Below are 22,682 nucleotides of genomic sequence, written 5' to 3'. Positions count from 1 at the left end.
ACATATCTCATTCACTGCCCTCATGTAGAAAATTCAGTAATGGGAGCTGCTATGTGGCCACTCGCCGGTTAGCGGCGCTGTGGAGACCGAAGCCGCAGGAGGACTTTATCTGCGCATACTTGATATTTCTATTGTTTCTGGAATTAATTGTCAAGTCAAGAGCTGCGCTGGCGGTTGTATTTGGAAACATGAACGTTTACGCCGCGCGTATAGCTTGGAGCTGCCCGGGAGGATGGGTGTTTGACCCGGATGTATTTATCTGTGTGTGGTGAGGGTCTGACCGCACGTTGCGAATGAGCTACGAGCGTGTTAACCGGCCAGCAGTGAGGGAGTGAAAGCATTGGGAGGGTGGCACCATGGGCAAAAAGAGTAAAAAGGACAAGAAGGGAAAGGGTGCTGATAAAACCGCGACCAAAATGGAGAAAAAGGTCTCCAAACGGTCGAAGAAAGAGGAGGTGAGGAAGGAGAGTGGGAGAGAAAGAGACCGGGAGTTATGTGGAAACGGTCATTATGCCCCTGGTTTCAGGCCTCAGACTTTGCAGAGATGCCTCACTGTCTTTGGCAGTTATGGTTCTAAAAAAAAATTGTCAAATTTTTTCTCGAGTTATTAATCATTTACCACTTACGAAGGGTGTGATGGAGGTGGGGAAGGCGTAGGTGGAATTAAGGTGTGTTTAGGGGCCTACGAGGCGATCACATTTCTATCAGTCTAATGCCCAAGCTGTGAGCACAGGCTGCTGACAAGTCAGTGCTTGATGCAAACACATCCATTTATTGCCTTACTTTTTTTTCCGTTGCTCTCTATACTAATTTTAAAAATCCTCAATGGCCATTACTATTTTTTTTAAGGAGCTGACCCTGTCTTGAGGTCAAGGTGGGCACAGGAATGTGCCAATCCTTGTAAGGAAGCTCCACGTGGTGAAGTTTGAAATCGCTGGCTTGTGCTGCTCTGAGGTTGTAGGCTCTAACCCAGCTAGACTGTAGCTTTTTTAAGACTGTCCAGTTCCAGATCTCAAAACCAGGAGAGAGCTCTGAGGCATTTAAAATAACATTTTTGTGTAATATTAGAAGTACCCTGGGTCCCAAAAGGACTCTCAAGCACTTCAAAACTAGATTTGGCATAAACTCCTCCAATGACATGGTCTGATTTTGAAATTACTGTTTGTGTTAGGGTTTTGTAGTAGAAACTATTTTGCGGTAAAATATGATTGGCTTTGTAATTACACTGGGTTGCACCTACCAAGTCTTAAGAACAGAACAAGGTTGTGACTGATGAAAGGTCTTTTGGTCCATCAGTGGTTGTTACTCTAGTAGATTATTCTTATATTTAATTGTGATTTGAATAAACCCATTATTTTTGATATTATTACTATGATAAATTATTGTTAGATTGATAGATCAAGGGGTGATGGCATAGTGGTATTGTCGCTGGACTAGTAATCCAGAAACCTAGGGTAATGCTCTGAGGACATGGGTTAGAATCCAGCTGTGGCAGATGGTGGCATTTGAATTCAATACTAATCTGGAATTAAAAGTCTGATGATGACCATGAAACCATTGTAGATTGTTGTAAAAACCCATCTGGTTCACTAATGACCTTTAGGGAAGGAAATTTGCCATCCTTACTTGGTCCGGCTTATATGTGACTCCAGACCCACAGCAATGTGGTTGACTCTTAAATGCCCTTTGAACAAGAGAAATTAGGGATGGGCAATGAATGCTGGCCTATCCAGTGACACCCACATCCAATGAATAAAAAAAATTCAGATATTACTATTGAAAAAGGAGTTTTAGTGGAAATCACTAAAATATAAATAAGATATAAAAGTTCCAGTTTTTAAATAGTTTTCCCACTTAAATCGTGGCAGCATGCAATGAAGTTTATTAATTAATTTGATCAACAGTAAAGTCCAATTGTCTAGCCTTATTTGTCCTTTCCCCTATCTGATTTTGGATCTCTGGCTAAGCAAGGTGAAGTTTATCATCCACTTGCAAATGAAAATCAGCACTGACCAGGTCATCTCAAGTTTGTCCACTGGTGTCCCTGCTGTATGAGATTAGGAATTCCTGCAAACATTGTGTAGCCAAGGCAATCATGGTAAGACTTCCAGCAAATGGGAAAGTGGGAGAATATAAGAACATAAGAAACAGGAACAAGACTTGGCCATACGGCTCCTGAAGTCTGCTTCGCCATTTAGTAAGATCAGGGCTGATCAGATCTTGGCCTCAACTTCATTTTCCTGCCTGGCCTCTATAACATTTGATTCCCCTGAAGTTGTGTATTGATACGTATGCACATAAGAATTAGGAGCAGGAGTTGGCCATTCAACTCCTTGAGCCAGCTGCGCCATTCAGTAAGATCATGGCTGATCAGATTTTGGCCTCAGCACCACTTTGCTGCTAAGCCCCCTCCACACCCTTGACTTCCTTATTAGTCAAGAGCCTATCTACTCCTGCCTTAAAAAAAATTCAATGACCCTGCCTCGACTGCTTTCTGGGGAAGAGCTCCACAGACTTATGAGCCTCAGAGAAAAAATTTCTCCTCATCTTGGTCTTAAATGGGAGACCCTTTATCTTTAAACTGTGTCCCCTAGTTCTTATATCTAGGGGAAATATCCTTTCAGCATCCACTGTGTCAAGCCCCTTCAGAATCTTTTACGTTTATTCTTCTAATGGATATAGGCCCAACCTTGTCCTCGTAAGGTGAGCCCCTCATCCCGAAATCAGTCAAGTAAACCTTCTCTGAACTGCTTTTAATGCAAATGTCTGGTTTCTTAAATAAGGAGACCAAAACTGAGGGGGAAACTAATAAAAGAGAAGCTGGGAGTGCCTGGACTTCACAAACTTATGATTTTTTTCACTCTAGTGCAAATAAAAGAATACTTGGTAAACCTGCATCTTGGGTCAGAAGAATCATTAATTTTTTTCCCCCTCATACATTTCCAGACTTTTTCAAGTTGTTGAATTGGTAAAGCAGATAGATTCGTGAATGTAATGAAAAAAACCTGAATTAATATTTTCTTTGCCCCAAAAAACACACACAATTTCTGTTGTGTTATTTATTTTTTGCCCAAGTACCAGTTTCTATCAAATCTTTTTTACACATTCTTAATTTTACTTGCCTTTCTTGATGTCTATTTTTTTTTCTTTGTTTTTTTTTTACCAGAAATTTGATGCTGAAGTTGAACAGGTTAAAAAACAAGAATTTTGATTTGGTGATTTAAAAAAAAATCAGCTAATGATTCTTAGTGACAAGCAATGGCCACACTACACTTTCAGCATGCTTGTGTGCTTTCGTAAGTCATAAGCTTATATTCAAGCCTGTTTGAGAGTTGTCAGCTTTTTTGAAGCTGTTTGTTATCTTTTGTTAGTTTTCCATGGAGGCAACCGAAGAATGACTGGGATACTCATGTTAATTTTACTAAGAAAACAAGCATTAAATAGCTAATTGATGTTAAAAGAATATTAAGGTATCCAATTGAACATGTTGCCCTGCATGTTAATGTTTGGGAATGATATGACACGATACTTGCCGAACATCCCCGCTCTCACTTCAGTGTCAACTGAATATTTTTGCAATTCTGCAACATCTAACTCTCTTGGATGTAACCATGCCTCAATATAGAGTAAATGTGTTTGTGAATTCTGTCAGTTCCCAATCTCAGGATTTGAAGAGGAAGCTAAATTTCTGCATGGCATAGAGAAACAAAAGGTGCCACAGTTGTGTACCTACAGACTGATGATTGCAGTAAAGAAAGAGCAAGCTTGCATTCCTATACAAAATCAAATGTTACTTCCCACTTATCAGCCCAAACATGAATATTGTCCAGGTCTTGCTGCATGTGGAAACACACTGCTTCACTGTCTCAGGGGCTGTGAATGGTACTGAACGTTGTGTTGTATTCAGTGAACATCTCCACTTCTGACCTTATGATGGAGGGAAGGTCATTAATGAAGCAACTGAAGATGGTTGCGCCTAAGACACTATCCTGAGGTTCTCGGGCAGTAATGTCCTGAGACTGAATCAGAATCTTTACAGTGTAGAAGGAGGCCATTTGGCCCATTGAGTCTGCTCTCTGGAAGAGCATTCCACCTGTCTTATCCCCATAACATTGAACATTATTTGTTTTCAGGTAGAAATCCAATTCCCTTTTGAATACCTTGATCAAACCTGCCTCCAACACCCTTTCAGGAAGTTCATTCCAGACTCCAACCGGCCTCTGGGTGAAAAATTTTGTCCTCACATCATATTTACCCTTTTACCAATTATTTTGAATCCGTGCCCTCTAATTCTTGATGCTTTCTTGAGTGGGAACAGTTTCTCACTATTTATCTTGTTCATGCCCCTCAGGATCTTGAATACCTCTATCAAGTCTCCTGTCAGCCTTCTTTTCTCCAAGGAAAAGATTCCCAACCTCTCCAATCTATTGTAATAGCTACAGTTCTTTATCCCTGGAATCATTCTTGTGAATCTACTCTGTATTTGCTTCAATGCCTTCACATCCTTCTTCAAGTATGGTGCCCAGAGATAGACCCAGTACTCCAGATGAGGCCTAACTAGTGTCTTATACAAGTTCAACATGACCTCCTTACTCTTGTACCCATGCCCCTATTAATAAAGCCTAAAATACTTTATGCTTTATTAACTGCTCAGTGAACATGCCTGACCATCTTCAATGACCTATGTACATATACACTGATGATGTCCCTCTGTTCCTGCATCTCCTTTAGAGTCTCTTCCTTTATTTTATACTGTCTCACCATAATCTTCCTGTCAAAATGGATGACTTCACAGTTCTCTGCATTGAACTTCATCTGCCACTTGTCTGCCCAATCCACCAACAGGTCTATGTCCTTTTGAAGTTCAAGACTATCCTCATCATAGTTGACAACATTTCTAATCTTTGTATCATTTGCAAATTTTGAAATCATGCCCTGCACAGTCTAGGTCATTAATATGTATCAGGAAGAGCCAGGGTCCAACACTGACCCCTGGGGAACTTCACTACAAACTTTCCTCCAATCTGAAAAACAACCATTTATAACTACCCTCTGTTTCCTGTTACTCAGCGATTTCCGTTTCGAAGTGCCTACTTTCCCTTTTATTCCATGACCTAGAATTTTGCTCATAAGTCTTGTGTGGCATTGTATCAAATGTCTTTTGAAAATCCATATACACCACATCAACAGCGTTTCCCTTATCAATCTTCTCTCTTACCGCCTCGAAAACTCCAGCAAATTCGTTAAACATGATTTTTCCTTTGGTATGAATTCATGCTGGCTTTCCTTAATTATCCTGCACCTGTCTAAGTGACCATTGATTTTATCCCAAACTATAGTTTCCAGAAGTTTCCCTGCCACTGAGGTCAAATTGACTGGTCTGTAGTTGCCAGCTATATCCTTGCAAGCATCATCTTCCTTTGTAAAGACAGATGCAAATTACTTACGCTATATCTCCAGCCTTCACATGCAAGTCCCCCTTTTTTCCCCTAATCTTTCTTTTACCACCCTTTTATTACTTAAATGCTTATAGAAGACCTTGGGATTCCCTTTTAAGTTCACTGCCAGCCCCTTTTCATGCCCCCTCCTTGCTTTTCTTATTAGTTTCTTCACTGACCCCCCCCCCATTCTGTATTCAGTGACATCTGTCGTATGCACACTTCTAGCTTTTCATCTTCACCTCTCTCTCTTGTCATGCACGGCACTTTGGATTTATTTGTCCTACCTTTCCTCTTCATGGGAATATACCTTGACATTGCCTGCAATACCTTTTCTTTGAAGGTGGCCCATTGTTCAGCCACCGTCCATTTGATTTCAACTCACTTGACCCAGATGCATTCTCATCCCATCAAAGTTGGCTTTCCTTCAGTTATCCCTGCTCTTAATTGTGCCCTGTCTTTTTCCATAAATAACCTAAACCTTAAGATACAGTGATCACTGTGTCCTAAAGGCTCTCCCACTGATATTTGATCCACTTGGGCCAACTTATTCTCTGGAACCAGGTCCAAAAGTGCATGTCCTCTCATTGGACCAGAAAAGTACTGTTGCAGAAAATCATCTTAAACCCATTCCAGGAACTCTTGCCCCTCTTGTCCCTTTGTACTATTTCTATCCCAGTCTATATTTGGATAATTGAAACCCCCATTATGGTTACTCTATAATTCTTGCACCTCTCTGTATTTTCATTGCAAATTTGTTTCTCCGCATCCTTTCCACTAGTTGGTGGTCTATATACTACACCAGTCAATGTTATTGCATCTTTTTCATTCCTTACCTCTAACCAGAGAGATTCCATCCTTGACCGCTCTGGCACATCCTCTCTCTCCAGTACAGTAATGCCACCTGTAGTCAATATTACCACTCCACACCCCCTCCCCTTTTTCTTCCTTTCCTGTCTCTCCTAAACATCTTGTACCCAGGAATATTTAACACCCAATTCTATCCTTCTATGAACCAGGCCTCTGTTATAGCAATAATATCATAATTCAATTTGTTAACCTGTGCCTGCAATTCACTAATCTTATTAACCACACTATGTGCATTCACATACTGATTTTGGCTTTTTACTTTCTCTCGTTATTCTGACCCCATCTAATACTTACTATTGCCTACTCTAATTCTCTCAAACTCTCCAGATATTTAATCTACCTTGATACTACTTTCTGATATATCCCGTTATCAGTTGATACTTCTCTATTTCTCTGAGCACCCCATTGCCCGAACAGCATTAGCAAACCTCCCCGCGAGGACATTAGTTCCAGTCCTGTTAAAGTGTGACCCATCCTTGTGCACGTCCCACCTGCCCCAGAACTGGTCCCAATGCCTCAGAATTCTAAAGCCCCCTCTCCTACTCCATTTCTCTAGCCATGTGTTGAACTTTTCAATCTTGTTCTTATGCTCACTAGCCCATGGCACTGGGAGTAATCCTGAGATTACTGCTCCGTAACTCGGAGCTCAAGTTTCTGTAGCTGGTGACACTTCCTGCAGGTGTAGTCATCGAGGGCACTTTTTTGGCCGCACAACTCCCCACATCCAGCAGGATGCACATTCCACATGGCCGAGCTGCAATGACATACCTTAAACTTTATGTAAAGTGTTTGCTACAGTATTTATTTACTATTTTATTTTAAATATTTTCTTAATTAACTTAAAATAATTCCTATGTATGCTACAATTTACTGTGCTTATTAAAAGCTAGTGCCACCCACAAATACAACTAAAAGTTGTCTGTTTTTTAATTACATAGGCATGTGTTTTAGGACTCGCGCTGTTTTCACACTCCCGATTGCCTCTCATCTTGTGCTGTTTTCAGTCTCCTGACTGCCTCTCCTTTCGTGCTGTTTTCGGTTTCTCAACTGTCTCCTTTTGTGCTGTTTTCCAACTGAGATGATTGGCCTCCAACAAACACATGCATCTTCCTTTGAGCTAGGTATGACTCCAACTGCTGGAGAGTTTTCCCAGTTTCCCATTGACTTAAATATTGCCAGGGCTCCTTGATGCCACAGTCAGTCATATACATTGAATTCATTGCCACAGAAGGCTGTGGAGGCCAGGTCATTGAGTGTATTTAAGACCGAGATAAATAGGTTCTTGATTGGCAAGGGGATCAAAGGTTACGGGGAGAAAGCGGAAGAATGGGGTTGATAAACTTATCAGCCATGATTGAATGGCAGAGCAGACTCAATGGGCTGAATGGCCTAATTTCTGTTCCTATGTCTTATGGTCTTATACTGAGCGTCTAAAATTAAAACACAAATGCTGGAAATTCTCACCTGCAGAATCTAGGGAGAGAGAAACAAAACTCGTGTTTCAGATTTACTTTTGATCAGAACTAGAGAAAGTTTAGAGATGTAACATGTTTTATACAAATACAGAGGCAGGGAAAAGGGGTAGGAGAGGAAACAACAAAAAGGAAGGTCTGTGATAGGGTGCAAGGCAGGAGAGGTTAAGTATTGAGGATCACTGTACAGCTGTGATGAACAGCCATCAACTTGAAATGTTAACTCTGTTTCACTCTACAGGTGCTGCTAGACCTGCTGAGTATTTCCAGCAATTCTTGATTTTATTTCAGATTTCCAGCATCCGCAGTATTTGGCTTTTGAAAAGGGATGATGATGCAAAGCAGAAGAGGTGGATGTGGGTGAGGGATATTGGGACAAATAAAGAAACAAAAGTTGGGAATAGCAAAACCATTACTAACAGCTGCTGTCTGAAAAAATGGTTATGATCTAAAATTGTTGAACTCAATGTTGTGTGCAGGAGGTGAAAGTCTATAACCAAAAGATGAGATGCTATTCCATGAGTTTACTGTGAACGCTTTTGGAACATTGAAGAAGGCTGAGGACAGAGACATCATAGTGGGGAGTGGGGTGAAAAATTACAATGATAGGTGACCAGAAGCTTGAGGTCACCCTTGCAGACTGAAATCACCCAATCTGTATTCGGTCCCTTCAATATAGAGGAACCCTCCTCTTTCAGAATTCTGAAGGGAAACTGGTCCTCTCTTCAGTCCCCAATATCCGCTTCCCATTTTTCCTAATTTCCTTTGAGAAGGTGGTGGTGAGCTGCCTTCTTGAACTCCTACAGTCCATGTGATTTAGGAACACTCACAGTGCTGTTAGGAAGGGAGTTCCAGAATTTCGATCCAGCAACCGTGAAGGAATGACGATATAGTTCTAAGTCAGGATGGTGTGTGGCTAGGAGGGGAACTTGCAGGTGGTGTTCTTCCCATGTGTCCGTTACTCTTGACCTTCTACGTGGTACAAGTCGTGGGTTTGAAAGGTGCTATCGAAGGAGACTTGGCAAGTTATTTCAGTGTATCTTGTATGTATTACATACTGCTACCAGTGTGCATTGGTGGTGCGAGGAGTGAATGTTTAAGTTGGTAGTGCCAATCAAGCAGGCTGCTTTGTCCTGGATGGTGTTGAGCTTCTTGAATATTGTTGGAGCTGCACTCATTAAAGCAAGTGGGGGCTATTCCACTACAGTCCTGACATGTTTCTTGTAGAGGGTAGGGAGCAGGGAGGTGAGTTACTTGCCTCAGAATTCCCAGCCTCTGACCTGCTGTTGTAGTCATAATATTTATATGGCTGGTCCAATTCAGTTTCTGGTCAATGATAACCCCCAGGATGTTGATATTAGGGGATTCAGTGATGTCAGTGCCATTGAATGTCAAGGGGAGATGTTTTAGATTCTCTCTATTGGAAATGGTCATTGTGTGGCACAAATATAACTTGCCACTTATTAGCCTAGGCCTGAAATTTGTCCAGGTCTTGCTGCATAAGGATACGAACTGCTTTAGTATCTGCGGTTGTGAATGGTACTGAACATTGTGCTATATTCAGCAAACATCCCCACTTCTGACTTTATGATGGATGGAAGGTCATTAATGAAGCAGCTGAAGATGGTTGTGCCTAGGACACTAACCTGAAGAATATGAGCAATAATGTCCTGGGACTGAGATGGTTGGCCTCCAACAAACAGCCATCTTCCTTTGAGCTAGGTATGACTTCAACTAATGGAGAGTTTTCCCTGATTCCCATTGACTTAAATTTTGTCAGGGCTCCTTCATACCACACTAGGCCTAATGCTGCCTTGAGGTCAAAACCAGTCACTCTCACCTCACCCCAAGGCAACTTCCTGTGCAAGCTCAGGGAATGTAGCACTTGTTCTTTTACCCATTTCCTTCCCACTGTCCAAGGCTCCAAACATTCCTCTCAAATGAAAAAGCACTTGCGCTTCTTTCAATTTAGTATACTGTTTTCACTGTGACATTGGGGTCTGCTGTACACTGGAGACTAAATGCAGATTGGGTGACTACAGAACATCCACAAGCCTGACATTGAATTTAAGATCGCTTTTCATTTTAATTACCCACCCAAATCCTACTTTGACTTCCCTGTCCTCTGCTGCCCATACTGTTACAATGAAATTCAGCATAATTTCAGGGAATAGCACCTCATCTCTTGGTTAGACATTTTACAGACTTCCAGACTCACTACTGAGTCCAAAGATCTCCAATTGTAATCACAGCCTTCATTTTTCAGACTGCAGCTATTCATAATGATTCAGCAATTTACATTTACACCTCCTCCAGACCCATCTTTAGTTTCTTTGCTGGCCCCATTACCACCACCACCCACCCCCACCCTCCATCCCACCCTCCACCAACTCCCCTCCCTTTGCCTTGTACCATCATCCGGTTTGTCATTTAATTGCTCCTGCTCTCCACTTTATCACAAACTTTCGCTTTTGTTTTTTCCTCTCCTTCCCCTGTCCCTGTACTTATTTAAAATGTGTTATGTCTCTAACCTTTGACAGTTCTGACAAAAGGTCATCAAGCTGGAACATTAACTTTGTTTCTCTCTCTGCAGGTACTCTCAGACCTGCTGAGTATTTCCCACAATTCTTGTTTTTACATACATTCATATAACATGGACGTTAGGATGCCCCAAAATGTTTTACAGCCAATTATGTGCTTTTTTGATGTGTAGTGGCTGTTGGATTTGAAATAAATGCGACAATGTGGCATTCAATTTGGGCACAGCCAGGTCTTCCCACAAACAACAATGAGATAATGATCAGATAATTTGTTTCACTGATGTTGGTGGAGGGTCAGGTATTGACCAGGATACAGAGGTGGACATTATTGCTCTTCAAAGTGGCGCCGCGGAACCTTATATGCCCACCTCAGAGCAGGTGGTGATAGCACCTCTGACCATGCAGTGGTTCATCAGTACTGCACTCAAATGACAACTCGGATTGTGTACTGAAGCCCCTGAAGTAGGATTTGAAGCCACAACCCTGCTGTCTCTGAGCCAAGGCTGACACTTAATGCTATAGTCATTTATCTGGGAGTAAGGTGGTGGAGAAACTGTAATAAAAGGAAACCCACTTTGAGTTAATCCTGATCAAATCGGAATTCTGCTGCACTATTTGTTGCTTAATTGCGTTTTCATTTTTACAATTTAATATTGTTGGTGTTTAAACATTTTGCAGGTTATGGTTGAGGTCCTGAAAAGAGAGTTTGCTAAAAAAAAATTCTGTTTGCTCCACTCAGGAAGATTTAGAAACACTAATAGCTGAATTCAGGCAACTTGATGCAAAGAAGACCCAAGTAACAGAGGTGGCCTGTTCTCTTCCTTTGCCACGGTAAGTAAAAGAAAGAGTCAAGTCATGTTCTTTGATTCTGCTGACAGTTTTGTACTTAGCCTTTGTGTCACTTTTTTTCCTTCCTGAACAAATTACTTAGGTTAAAGTACTATATCACTGCCTTTCTTTAAAATAGTTGCAAATAAAGCAATTAAGGAAGAAGAAAAGGCTATTCAGCTCTGAGGAAGAGCCATGCGGACTCAAAACGTTAACTCTGTTTCTCTCTCCACAGATGCTGCCAGACCTGCTGAGTTTTTCCAGTATTTTTTTATTCAGCTCATTGCATCTTTCTGGCCTTGTTTAAGAACCTGATCTGACTACTAAAGGAGAAGGCTAGCACAAAGAAGTACTTTCAGTACATACTCAGGGATAGCAAAAAAACCTTAGAATAATGACCTGGAAGGACATAGCCTTCCCCTGAGCTGTAAATTTATGAATCTATTTGCCCTCCATGCCTGTGCTGCCTGTTGAAGACCCTATTTCTCTGGCCGTTTTCCATACCCTTGATTTTTTCTCTTTGTCAGATATTTACCTATTTTTCTTTCAAAAGATATAATGATTTTTGTCAGACCAGTGTTTCTGGTAGGTCATTGCATGCCCTAAAGGGCCTCTATGGAAAATATTCTTCTTAACCGTCTTCCTTTTTGTGGTGATCATTAAAACTTATCCCCTCTAATTATCAAGTGGAAATAGTATCTCCTTACCTAATTCAACTGACATCTTTCAATGATTTTGAATAAAAAGAGTTACATAGAATCCACAGCCAGAATCAAGCCATTCGGCTCAATTATAAAAACAAAAAAACTGCGGATGCTGGAAATCCAAAACAAAAACAAAATTACCTGGAAAAACTCAGCAGGTCTGGCAGCATCGGCGGAGAAGAAAAGAGTTGACGTTTTGAGTCCTCATGACCCTTCGACAAGGGTCATGAGGACTCGAAACGTCAACTCTTTTCTTCTCCGCCGATGCTGCCAGACCTGTTGAGTTTTTCCAGGTAATTCTGTTTTCATTCGGCTCAATTGCTGTTCGTACTCAACATATTCCTTTTCTCTCACTTATGTATGCATCAAGCTTCCCCTTAAGTACATAAAAGGTATATGCTTCATTCATTGCATATGGCCTCATATTCCACATCCTCAGCAATTTTATAAATATGTTTTTCTTAAATTCTTTATCTGATGTTGTTATTTGCAATCTTACATTTACCTCCTTGCATTGGACTCAACCCACAAATGAAAACTGTTTCTCCCCTATTGAGCCCTTCCATAATTTTAAAGATCTCTGTTGACTTTCCTCTTAATCGTCTCCTTTCCAGAGGACAGAGCCCTGACCTGTTAATTCTTTCCTGATAGTTACAGCCCCTCAATTCTGGTAACATTCTTGTCATAATTCTGTTTTTCTGTGGTGGAGTGTTTGGTTCAATCTTCCCAATTGGGTGATGATGTTTCATCTGTTAAAAATGATATGAATAGTGCTGGTGAAAAATGAATGTTTAATGAGTGATTTTACTGTTAGAACTGGGAAACTGATGCAGCTGTTGCTGTTTTTCACTGGTGGTAAAGACACACCGCCCTCTGACGGGAAATTCCTTGCTACGCATTAACCCAAGATGTTACAGACCTAGCATCCCCATTGTGTTAACTCTGCTCCATTTTATTTTCAAGCCTGGTAGCTATTGCAAGCTATTGCTTACCAAGGTGTCATTTTTCATTTCTATTTTTTGAACAGTGATGTTTTAAAGGGGGTGTGGAGCTGGGGTGGCGGGGAAGAAGGGAAGCCAAATCTGCATTTGATGTTTAAAACAATAGTGAAGCTCACCTTTTTAAGGCAGAGAAAAATTTAATGTTCAGAAATGCCTTACACTTTAACTGATTTCAAGGCCTTGATTTCTAAATTGGGTTGAAAGAGTTTGTGAGAGTCTGGTAGCAGGTGGTATACCTGGACAGGTCAGGGATGTGGAAGTGATGCCAATCTTAATGGCAGGTTTATTTAAATGAGGCCGTTTTTGTCTAGAATGGTTACCTGACCAGCAGGCAGGCGTGGTAATCTAGGGGCAGGACTGGAGTCAGGGACCTGTGGGAATTGTCCCTGGCGCACTGTTGGGATAGGAAGGGAGGAAGTTCTGACATCTATCGATGAAAGAAATTGGACCTGCAGTGAACAAATCCATTTCAGATGGGATGTCTTCATATGGCGTACCTTTACTGATAGATGAAGAGGCCAATCCTTGAGAGGTAGATTCTGCCACAAGAGTCGCACATGTAGCTACCAAGTGTCATTGTGGGTTATTTTGTGCATTTATGTCTGTAGCTAAGCTACTGTAGCCACTGGTCGTGGTGGTGGTGTACACCAGCCCACAGGAGGTGTCACCATTTTCTTCTGTCAGGCAGAAGAATCACTGTTACCAGCTAGTGATTCCCAGATGCAGTAATCGATGTCTAGGGGCTTCATGTTATGCTTGCATGCATCCTTGAAGCAGAGGTTTGGGCTTCCTACTGGTCATCTGGCTCCAGTTACCTCACCATACCGGAAGTCCTTCGGTGTGTGATACCAAAAGTCCTTGGGTTTGTGACCATCTTCCAACCTGTGGTGTGATGAGCTAATGAAGCCACCTCTGTTTGATGAGTGCTAACAAATTTGGGAGTTTTGCTTTTGAGAGAACTGCCACATTCATGATTTGTCCTGCCAGGATATACATATAAAGCATCACAGACAGCAAAGATGGAAATTGTTGAGTTTCTTTTCTTGATTACTGTAGGCCATATTTCACAGCCATACAGCAAGGGTGGGGGATGTGGATGCTCTGGTAACAATCGGAGGAATGGTGAGGTGCTCTGGCAACGATCAAGGGAATGTGGCCGCAGTGGATGGAGGCTCTGGTCATCGTCAGGGGGATAGGAGGTTCTTTTTCACAATTGTAGGAAGAGAGAGGCTTTGGTTGAGATTAAAGGGAGAGAGGTTGGTGGGGGAGGAGGGCACCGTACTGCCTAAATATTGTTGTTGTGCGCAGCCTATTCATTTCACTTCGGTACTTTACAATTTTTTTGTGTGGCTCCACTCAGACACAACTTCTGCACGATAACTTTCAACTTGCTGTGCAGTTGCGCATCCTAGAGATAACATTAGTGGTGCAGGAGGTGGGGTCTTCTCGTTGTGATCAGGAAGAAGGGAGGCTCTGTCACGATCATGGGTGGAGGGAAGCTCTATTTCAGATCCAAAGGATGATGTGGACAGTTTCTGCTAACAATTGAAATAGTGAAACTGGGCAAGAAAGGATTCCTTGAGTTTTGGAAGAGCTCTCTGGTATGACATGGGAGCTGTTGCTGCTCCCTTACTCAGGCATTTAATTATAATGATAGGTCATGTCCTGATATCATCATCTGCATATTTAAAATAGGACCCCACATCCTTCCTGCTGGTGTCCCACTTGATTTGGAGGTGATGACAGCAGGGCTAAGGGGTGTTTATTTTTCCCAAAGATTACTGACAGTATTGGCAACATGAAGGTTTTTATATTATGAGGAAGATACAGTTTCAAAGACATTTAGAACAATATAATTTACATATTAAAAAGAGAGAAACATATATAAAGGCTAATGAAAGGCTATGTGGAAGAAGACCATGTAAGATCTAACAGGAGTGTGTGAAATAGCCTTAATGAAGCCTCTAGCCATGTGTACTTGAGTCTGCCTTGTAACGAAACTGAAGTTGGGGAATCGCCGTTTGGAATTCCACTGTCAAGTGGGTATTGTCTTAATTTGCTGGTTCTGTTTTAAATCTAAACTCTAATTTGGACCTTTGCCTTAAAGGGTGTGTAACTGGGGGTCAGGTTAATTAGGAATTTTAGGAGTCATTATATTAGTAAGTAATTGTATTCTTATCTATGTGCTTGAAATCTTTTATTTTATTAATAAACATTCCAATTTAATTTTTAAAATTTTTAAAATTTCTAAAGGTCTTGGTGGACTTATTACTTCTGAATTCAATATCCACATCTTCTCGTAATAAATACAAATTGCAAAACTGTTCAGATAGCGCAACCAGGTTTCCCTTGTTGGTTTGGGCCGCCTGGCACACATCATCTGCCACGTCATAATAATGTTTAAGTTGGTGGATGGGTTGTCAATCAAGCAGACTGCTTTGTCCTGGATGGTGTCAAGTTTCTTGAGTCTTATTGGAGCTGCACTCATCTAGGCAAGTGGAGAATATTCCATCACACTCCTGACTTGTACCTTGTAGATGGTGGGAGTCAGGAGGTTAGTTACACTCTGCAAAATTCCCAGCCTCTGACCTGCTCTTGTAGCCAAAGTATTTATATTCCTGGTCTAGTTCAGTAGTAACCCCCTAGGATGTTGATAGTGGAGGATTCAGCGTTGGTAATGTCATTAAATGTCTAGGGGAGATGGTTAGATTCTCTCTTGTTGGAGATGATCATTGCCTGGCACTTGTGTGGCCCAAATGTTACTTCCCACTTATCAGACCAAGCCTGAATATTGTCCAGGTCTTGCTGCATATGGACACGGACTGTTTCAGTATCTGAGGAGTGGTGAATGGTGCTGAACATTGTGTAATCATCAGCGAACATCCCCACTTCTGACCTTAGGATGGAGGGAAGGTCATTGAAGAAACAGCTGAACATGGTTGGACTTAGGACACTACCCTGAGGAACTCCTGCAGTGATGTCCCAGAACTGAGATGATTGACCAACAACTACAACCATCTTCTTTTGTGCAAGGTATGAATCCAACCAATCATAGAATCACAGAATTGTTACGGTGCAGAAGGAGGTCGTTTGACCCATTGTGTCAGCACTTTTTCCCCCGATTCCCATTGACATCAGTTTTGCTAGGGCTCCTTGATGCCACACTCAGTCAAATGCAGCCTTGATATCAAGGACAGTCACTCTCATCTCACCTCTTCAGTTCAACTCTTTTGTCCATGTTTGGACCCGATGTAATGAGGTCTGGAACTGAGTGCCCCTGGTGGAACCCAAACTAAGCATCAGTGAGCAGGTTATTGCTGAGTAAGTGCCACTTGATAGTACTGTCGACGACACTTGCCATCATTTTGCTGATGACCAAGAGCAGACTGATGTGGCGGCAATTGGCCGGGTTTGATTTGTCCTGCTTTTTGTGGACAGTACATACCTGGGCAATTTTTCACATTGCCAGGTAGATGTCAGTGTTGTAACTGTACTGGAAACAGCTTGTCTGGGGCGTGGCTAGTTCTGGAGCACAAGTCTTCAGTATTCTTGCTGTTCTTATCACTGTTACAACTAACTTAGTTTGGCTAACGCATGCTCTTATATAAATAAGTTTCTTGTATTTGGAGCAGTTTGGATAATTGAGCTGTGTTTTATTTTGTGATGGGATGCTCACCCTTAATGGTTACCCAGAATGGAAAGCACACCATTTCCCAGAAATAGCATCTGTCATTTTAACAAACATGTATATTTGTTTTCTTATTATTGTAAATTAAACATTATCTTTTTTTCTTTTTCTGTTTCCCGACAGGTTGAATGCATCATTGTCACCTTACCCTGAGAAAGATGAATTAATCCTCTTTGGGGGTGAATATTTTAATGGCCAAAAGGTAAAGTATTCATTCTTTTATGATAGCACAATTTTGGGGCTTGCCTTGGTGGATTAATAAGAAAGAAAAATCTTGTATTTATCTAACACTTTTCAGGGCTTCAGGATATCCCAAACCCAAAGTACTTCATAGCCAAAGAAGTACACTTGAAGGGCAGTTGCATTATAATTTAGGCAAGCATGGTGGCCAGTTTGCATACAATGAAGCCCACAATCAGTAATGAGATGTCTGACCAAATAATGTTTTACTGGTAATGTTGAAGGAATGAATTTTGAATAGGAAACCAGGTGAATTAATTCTTTGAATATTTCAATGGGATCTTTTGTGCATAGCCTTGAATGTTTCCTATGGAGGGCAGCATCTCTGAAAATGCAACTGTGCCTCAGTGCTCCATTGAAACGTCAATCTAAGTCTCTGGATTGAAGCTTGAACTCGCAACCTTCTACCTCAGAGGCAAGCATACCTCTGAGCCATGGCAAGGGATTATAATGTTAGATTAAATCTTTCTAGAGCTGATGAGTGCAAAAAGGCTAGCTTTTTTTATCGATACAAAATACTGAATAAATCTTGTTAGAAATATTCAAAGTACAGGTTTACCTTAACTTCCAGTTCATCCGTATAATCCTCTAAGGAGTGAAGAATGACTGTATTTTTGATAACCACAACATTGTCTTAGTACATAGGTGACAAGTCATTTCATTTCAAAAATAATTAATTGTGTGGAACACTTTGAGATGTGATAAAGCAGGATATCAATGCATTAATTATGACTATATAATATTTGGGCAATTCCACAAAAATATTTGTGCATCTCCAGCTGATGTTTGAAGGTGTTACAAGTGATGGAGTCTCAAAAAAGATTTACTTTTGAAAGGGTCTGCAAAACATGAGCCAATACTTATTGTCAATGATTTCAGCTTATAGTTCTGTTGATAGAGGTTGAGGCCCTCACACTGAACCATAGCTGGATAGATCAGATAAATTATTTTAAATTTTGTTATGAGAAATCTACAGTTAGTAATATATAAATGGATGAAGTTAAGTGTGATCCAAATAACTAGACATTAGGAAAGAACAAACCCTATAAAGTATTTATAGCACCTTTCGTGATCTTGGGACATCCCAAAATGCTTTATATCAATGATGCACTTTTGAAGCATAGTCACTATTGTAATGTAGGGAAACAAAATATGTTTCAGGGATGATTTAGAGTATATTGTTTCTGGGATAGGAGAGAGCAGAATGTGAGATTGATATTAGAGGTTAGTTATAAACTAGCTTAGTGCAGTTATCAAAATTCACCTACAATTGAATTTTGAGGAAAGATGGGAAGACCATTGGGTCCGTTGAATGCCTTTTCATGTGAAAAATAATGGGACGGGAAGAAACTACTGTTCCACATAATTGTGATGTCTTGTGCATCACAATAAGGTACATACCCCTATTCCACTTGGAAGCTGTGTAATTGCTTGAAAAAAGTGAAAAATTATATAAAAAGCCAGGCCAGGGGAAAAAAATTTGGAAAATTCCTTTCCTAATCCTTCAGGCAATCACAACTAGTCTTTTGGATCGCTCTGATTAATGGACCTAATTCTTCTATTAGGTGATCTCTGCTTCAATCAGAACCTGGCCTAAATGTCACTTGGAGGAGTTCAAGGAAATCAGCATTCCCTGCACGTTCCACAGGTCCACTATTCTGTTAGAAAAGAACCCCATTGAACCCAATTGTACCTTGACATTGCTTGAGATTATAAATATTGATCCTCCCTAACCTATTTAATTGAAACAAATTGCCGAGACAAACGTGACCTTATCTGTCATGCTATAAACTGTGATCAAATCATCCCCATAGTCTAATCTTCTCAAGTGTTTAGACTCAGCTTTTTGGACCTATCCTAATAACTAAGATGCTTTAAATTGGGAACTAACCTTGTGGCCCTGCTCTGCACCCTTTCCACACCAATATCACCCATCATGTAGGGGGATCAAAATTGGATACAGTATTCTAACTGAGGCCTAATCAAGGTCTTGTACAGTCACAAAATAATACGCTTTGTTTTATAATGAATTGCCCTGTAAGTTAACCCTATCATTCCATTTGCCCAACATATTGCTTCATGACATTGGTCATGAACCTTTCAAGATCTGTGCACTAGTAAGCTAAAATGTCATTCTTTCAACATCAGCTTTCCCTGAAGGGTGTGTGTATGTTCAGCATTCACTTTACCCATATGGATGACATTGCACAGTTCTAAATTAAACATCAATTGTGAGTAACAGGCGCAATCCTCAGCACATCTAGTTCTTCTTGTAGTGGTCAAGCATGATCTGCAGCCCTGATAGGTATACATCTAAATATCATCTGTAAATTTGCAGATCGTTCCCCTAATACCAACCATTAGATCATTTGTGACACTGAGCTTGCAACTGTTTTTCCTCTCCGTCATGAAGATCATCTCCATGACATCACCCAGTTCCACCTCTGCCACAGCTCATATGCTGCTGAGCCTTCATTCATGTATTTTTCTCCAGATGCCCTCCTGGCTTCCCATCTCCTGCCATCTATAATTTTAAACTCATCTGCCCTTCCCCTAACTCACACTAAGTCCCAGTCATCCTTCACCCCTGTGCCTGCAGAACTAAAGTGGCTTGTAGTCCACAAAAGCTTTGATTTAAGATTACTCCTCCTCATATTCATCCACTACTTCCTTACAACCAGCTTTTCAGCATCAAGTCTTTGGAATTTCCCCCCTGAACCTCTCCTTTAAGATTCTCCTTTAACCTACCTCTTTGACCAAGCTTTTAATCACCTGCCTTAATTATCCATTTTTGGATTGGTGTCAATTTTTGTTTGCTTGCATTCATGCGAAGTGTTTTGGGACATTATACTACATCGAAGGTACTAAATGAATTCAGTTTTTGAGAAATTCCAGCATTAAAATTGAATTGTTCTTTGCTCTTGAGAAATTGCTTCAACCGCAAAAGAGGATATCAACAATCATATTCACCGGGCCTCTCTCTCTCTCTCTCTCTCTCTCTCTCCCCCTCTCTCTCTCTCTCTCTCTCTCTCTCTCTCCCCCCCCCCCCCCCCCCCCCCCCCCCCCCCCCCCCCCCCGCCAATAGTGGTATTGCACAGCACTTGCAGACCAGGTCTCCTTTTTACATTATATGCACCATCCATGATATCATGTGGTACTACCACGGTGCTTACTTAAAATAAGAGCAGCTCTGACAACTAAAAGCTCAACAGCCAAGAGGCACTGTGGACCATCGAGGCCAGCAGAATTATATACCACTACGATCTAACCACAAAACCAAGCACAATGTTCATTTCTTCATCACCATCAAGCCAGATATCCAAAACGGGACGTAAAAGAACAAAAGGAAGAGCAGGACAACATGTGAAAATGAGGTGACCAACCTTTGAAGCTACAACAGAAAACCATATCCAAGCTAGTCAACAAAAACAACATGCTATAGACAGAGCAAAGTGATCCTATAAACAACAGATGAGGTCAAAAATTCTGCAGTCCTACCATATCCAATCATGTACGACCGTGTGCAATTAAGCAATTAATGGGAGGAGGCCTCCTGTCCTCCACGATGGTGGAGCTCAGCATGCAAGCCCAAAAGACAAGACTAAAGTGTTTACAACCATGCTCGGCCAGGCCTAGAGTGAATGATCCTTCTCTGCCTCCTTTGGAGGTCCACACCACCATAGATGCCGACTCTGAAAAGGTTAATGGTGTGCATACTCAAGTATTGCAATTAGCTTTCCCAGTTTAGAAACTTTATGATAAATTGATGTTAGAAGAGAGAAGCATTTCTGGGGATACTATATATAAGTTTGTTAGGGTTTCAGTCCATTGCATCTCACTTCTAAGAGCTTCCAAGGTTATCGATTTTAAAAAAGGAAGATATAGCACTTATACAGTGCCTTTCACAAGGCTGTCCCAAAATGCTTTACAGCAGAACTAATTGTGAAACGTAGTCACTGTTTCAAGGCCCCACAAAAGTTTGATAATGATCATAATTGTCCTCTTAATGATGATTTGAGCAATAACTATTAATCTGGACACTGAAAGAACTGAGTGACCTCTCTTGTTGAACAAGTGAATTCAAGAGAAATGTCAGAAATTACTCATTCCTTGCATATGCCATTCCATACATGCACTTCATACATTTGATGGTAAAATTTATGCTCATCTGGACTAATGTGCTAAATTTCAATTAATAAATAGTTTTTGATTTCTGTTGGATGCTGGATGCCCATCTGTGTTTACTTCAATGACAAGAAACTGGTGATGCATCCATCAGAGGTATCATCTGATCAGGTCCTTTTGTGAGATGATGTGAATGTTTGAGAGGTTACCTTTTGTATTGTGCAAAAAAAAATCTCTCTGAAAGAGTAGGCCGATTGATAAATTTTTGGAAGCCTTTTTTTAAATGAGTACATTACATTGAAGTGTGAAGGGTAATTTAATAGAAACTTTAATTTTAAAAATCCTAACAACAGTTGGATAGGATTTGGCTTAGTATCACTTCCTATTTCCGGTCACTCAATCTTTGAATTACAAGATTCTCCTGGCAGAAAACTGATGGGATCGGGTTGCCTGCTAACTTTACTATCCATTGAAGTTGGGGGCAAGGTGAGGGGCAGTGGAGGAATGTAAAACTGATGACCGATCTAAACTTGTCAGTTTCCTGCGAGTGGGTTAGGTTAAAATTAGCTCAAAGTGTTTGTCTAGACTGCGAGAAGATTAAAGAAACATATTTGTTAAGCTGTTTTGCCCTGTCAGAAGCCGAAGAGCAGTCATGGCCTTGTTCACTTGGGAATTGGTGCATGGTGGAATGGGGTGGAAAAAAATGATATATAGGTGATAATAGGTTTGTCGATCTTTTCCTACTATTTGCAGACTTTTCTCTACAATGAACTATATCTGTACAACATCAAGAAGAACTCATGGACAAAACTTGAAATCCCAAACCCTCCAGCTCCTCGCTCTGCCCATCAGGTAAACTTGGGAAAAGAAATGTGGGCAGGAAGAGAGCTAGGGTGTTGTTATTGCCCCTCTTAGAGATTTGGACTTTTAAGCAATTATGATGGTATGCAAGCAAGATGCTGATCATGTGTAATATTTTACCAGTCAAGAAGCTTTAATAGCTTTTATTTTATCAAAGTGGGGACTTCATGCCGTTTTGTTTTGTATGCTTTCTTTTCAACTTGATATTCATTAATTGTGGGTTTGGCAGTACTATTTTAACTTGATCCTAACTAATATTTTGAAAAATATTTGGGGCGAATTGTAGCTTTTTCAGAAAAGGAAAGTGAGAACAATTGCATTTGTCAAATGTACTTGGGTCTTATCAGCCACTTCTCAACCACAAAAAGACCTTTTGCCTTACATTCTGAATATATTGATGCCAAATGATGGTCTTAATCAGATACGTTGGAAGTAATTTCCGATGGACCCTAACCTTCTGATTCAGGCTGCGAGATCTGGGCAGTGCAACACGTCCTTGGGCCTAGCGTTGAGGGCATTAGAATAGCAGGATAGGAAGCCATGCCTCTTTTTTACTGCACTAGCTGCCGTAAGCCAGGTAAGAAGGTCCAGCCAGGTCTAAAGGTTCTTGACAAACCAGGGAGAAGGTAAGTGGGTAGGAATGTGGAGCAGAGGTTGAAGTGTCAGGTCGGGCCTTTGGTGGGGAGGGGATGTGGGGGAGAGGGGTGCAACATTGGGTCAGGCCTTGGAGGTGGGCTGTCAGGTCAGGCCTTAGGGGGGGAGGGGCATGCAGTGCAGTGTCAGGTCAGACCTTGGGTTGGCGGAGGGGGGGTGGAGATTGTCAGGCGGGGCCTTGTTGGGGGAGAAGTGTCGGGTTGGGACTTATGGAGGGTTGGCGGGGGGTGGGAGTGAGAGTTGGGCCTGTTGTTTGTTGGT

General features: G+C 41.2%; 1 protein-coding gene across 1 annotated transcript in view; it reads left to right on the top strand.

Moving 5' to 3' along the window:
* Positions 1–263: 263 nt before the first annotated feature.
* klhdc4 (kelch domain containing 4) overlaps positions 264–22,682 on the top strand; it is a 103,544-nt gene continuing 81,125 nt past the window's right edge. The window contains exons 1-4 of the mRNA XM_041192726.1: positions 264–455; positions 11,060–11,151; positions 16,665–16,743; positions 21,660–21,758. Coding sequence (XP_041048660.1) covers positions 357–455; positions 11,060–11,151; positions 16,665–16,743; positions 21,660–21,758 — 369 coding nt within the window. The 5' untranslated portion in view covers positions 264–356. The remainder of the gene's footprint in view (positions 456–11,059; positions 11,152–16,664; positions 16,744–21,659; positions 21,759–22,682) is intronic.

This window comes from Carcharodon carcharias, chromosome 7 (genome assembly GCF_017639515.1).
Source record: "Carcharodon carcharias isolate sCarCar2 chromosome 7, sCarCar2.pri, whole genome shotgun sequence".
NCBI classification, from domain to species: Eukaryota; Metazoa; Chordata; class Chondrichthyes; order Lamniformes; family Lamnidae; genus Carcharodon; species Carcharodon carcharias.
Note: the sequence above shows the minus strand (reverse complement) of the source record. Positions and strands in the feature narration are given on the sequence as shown.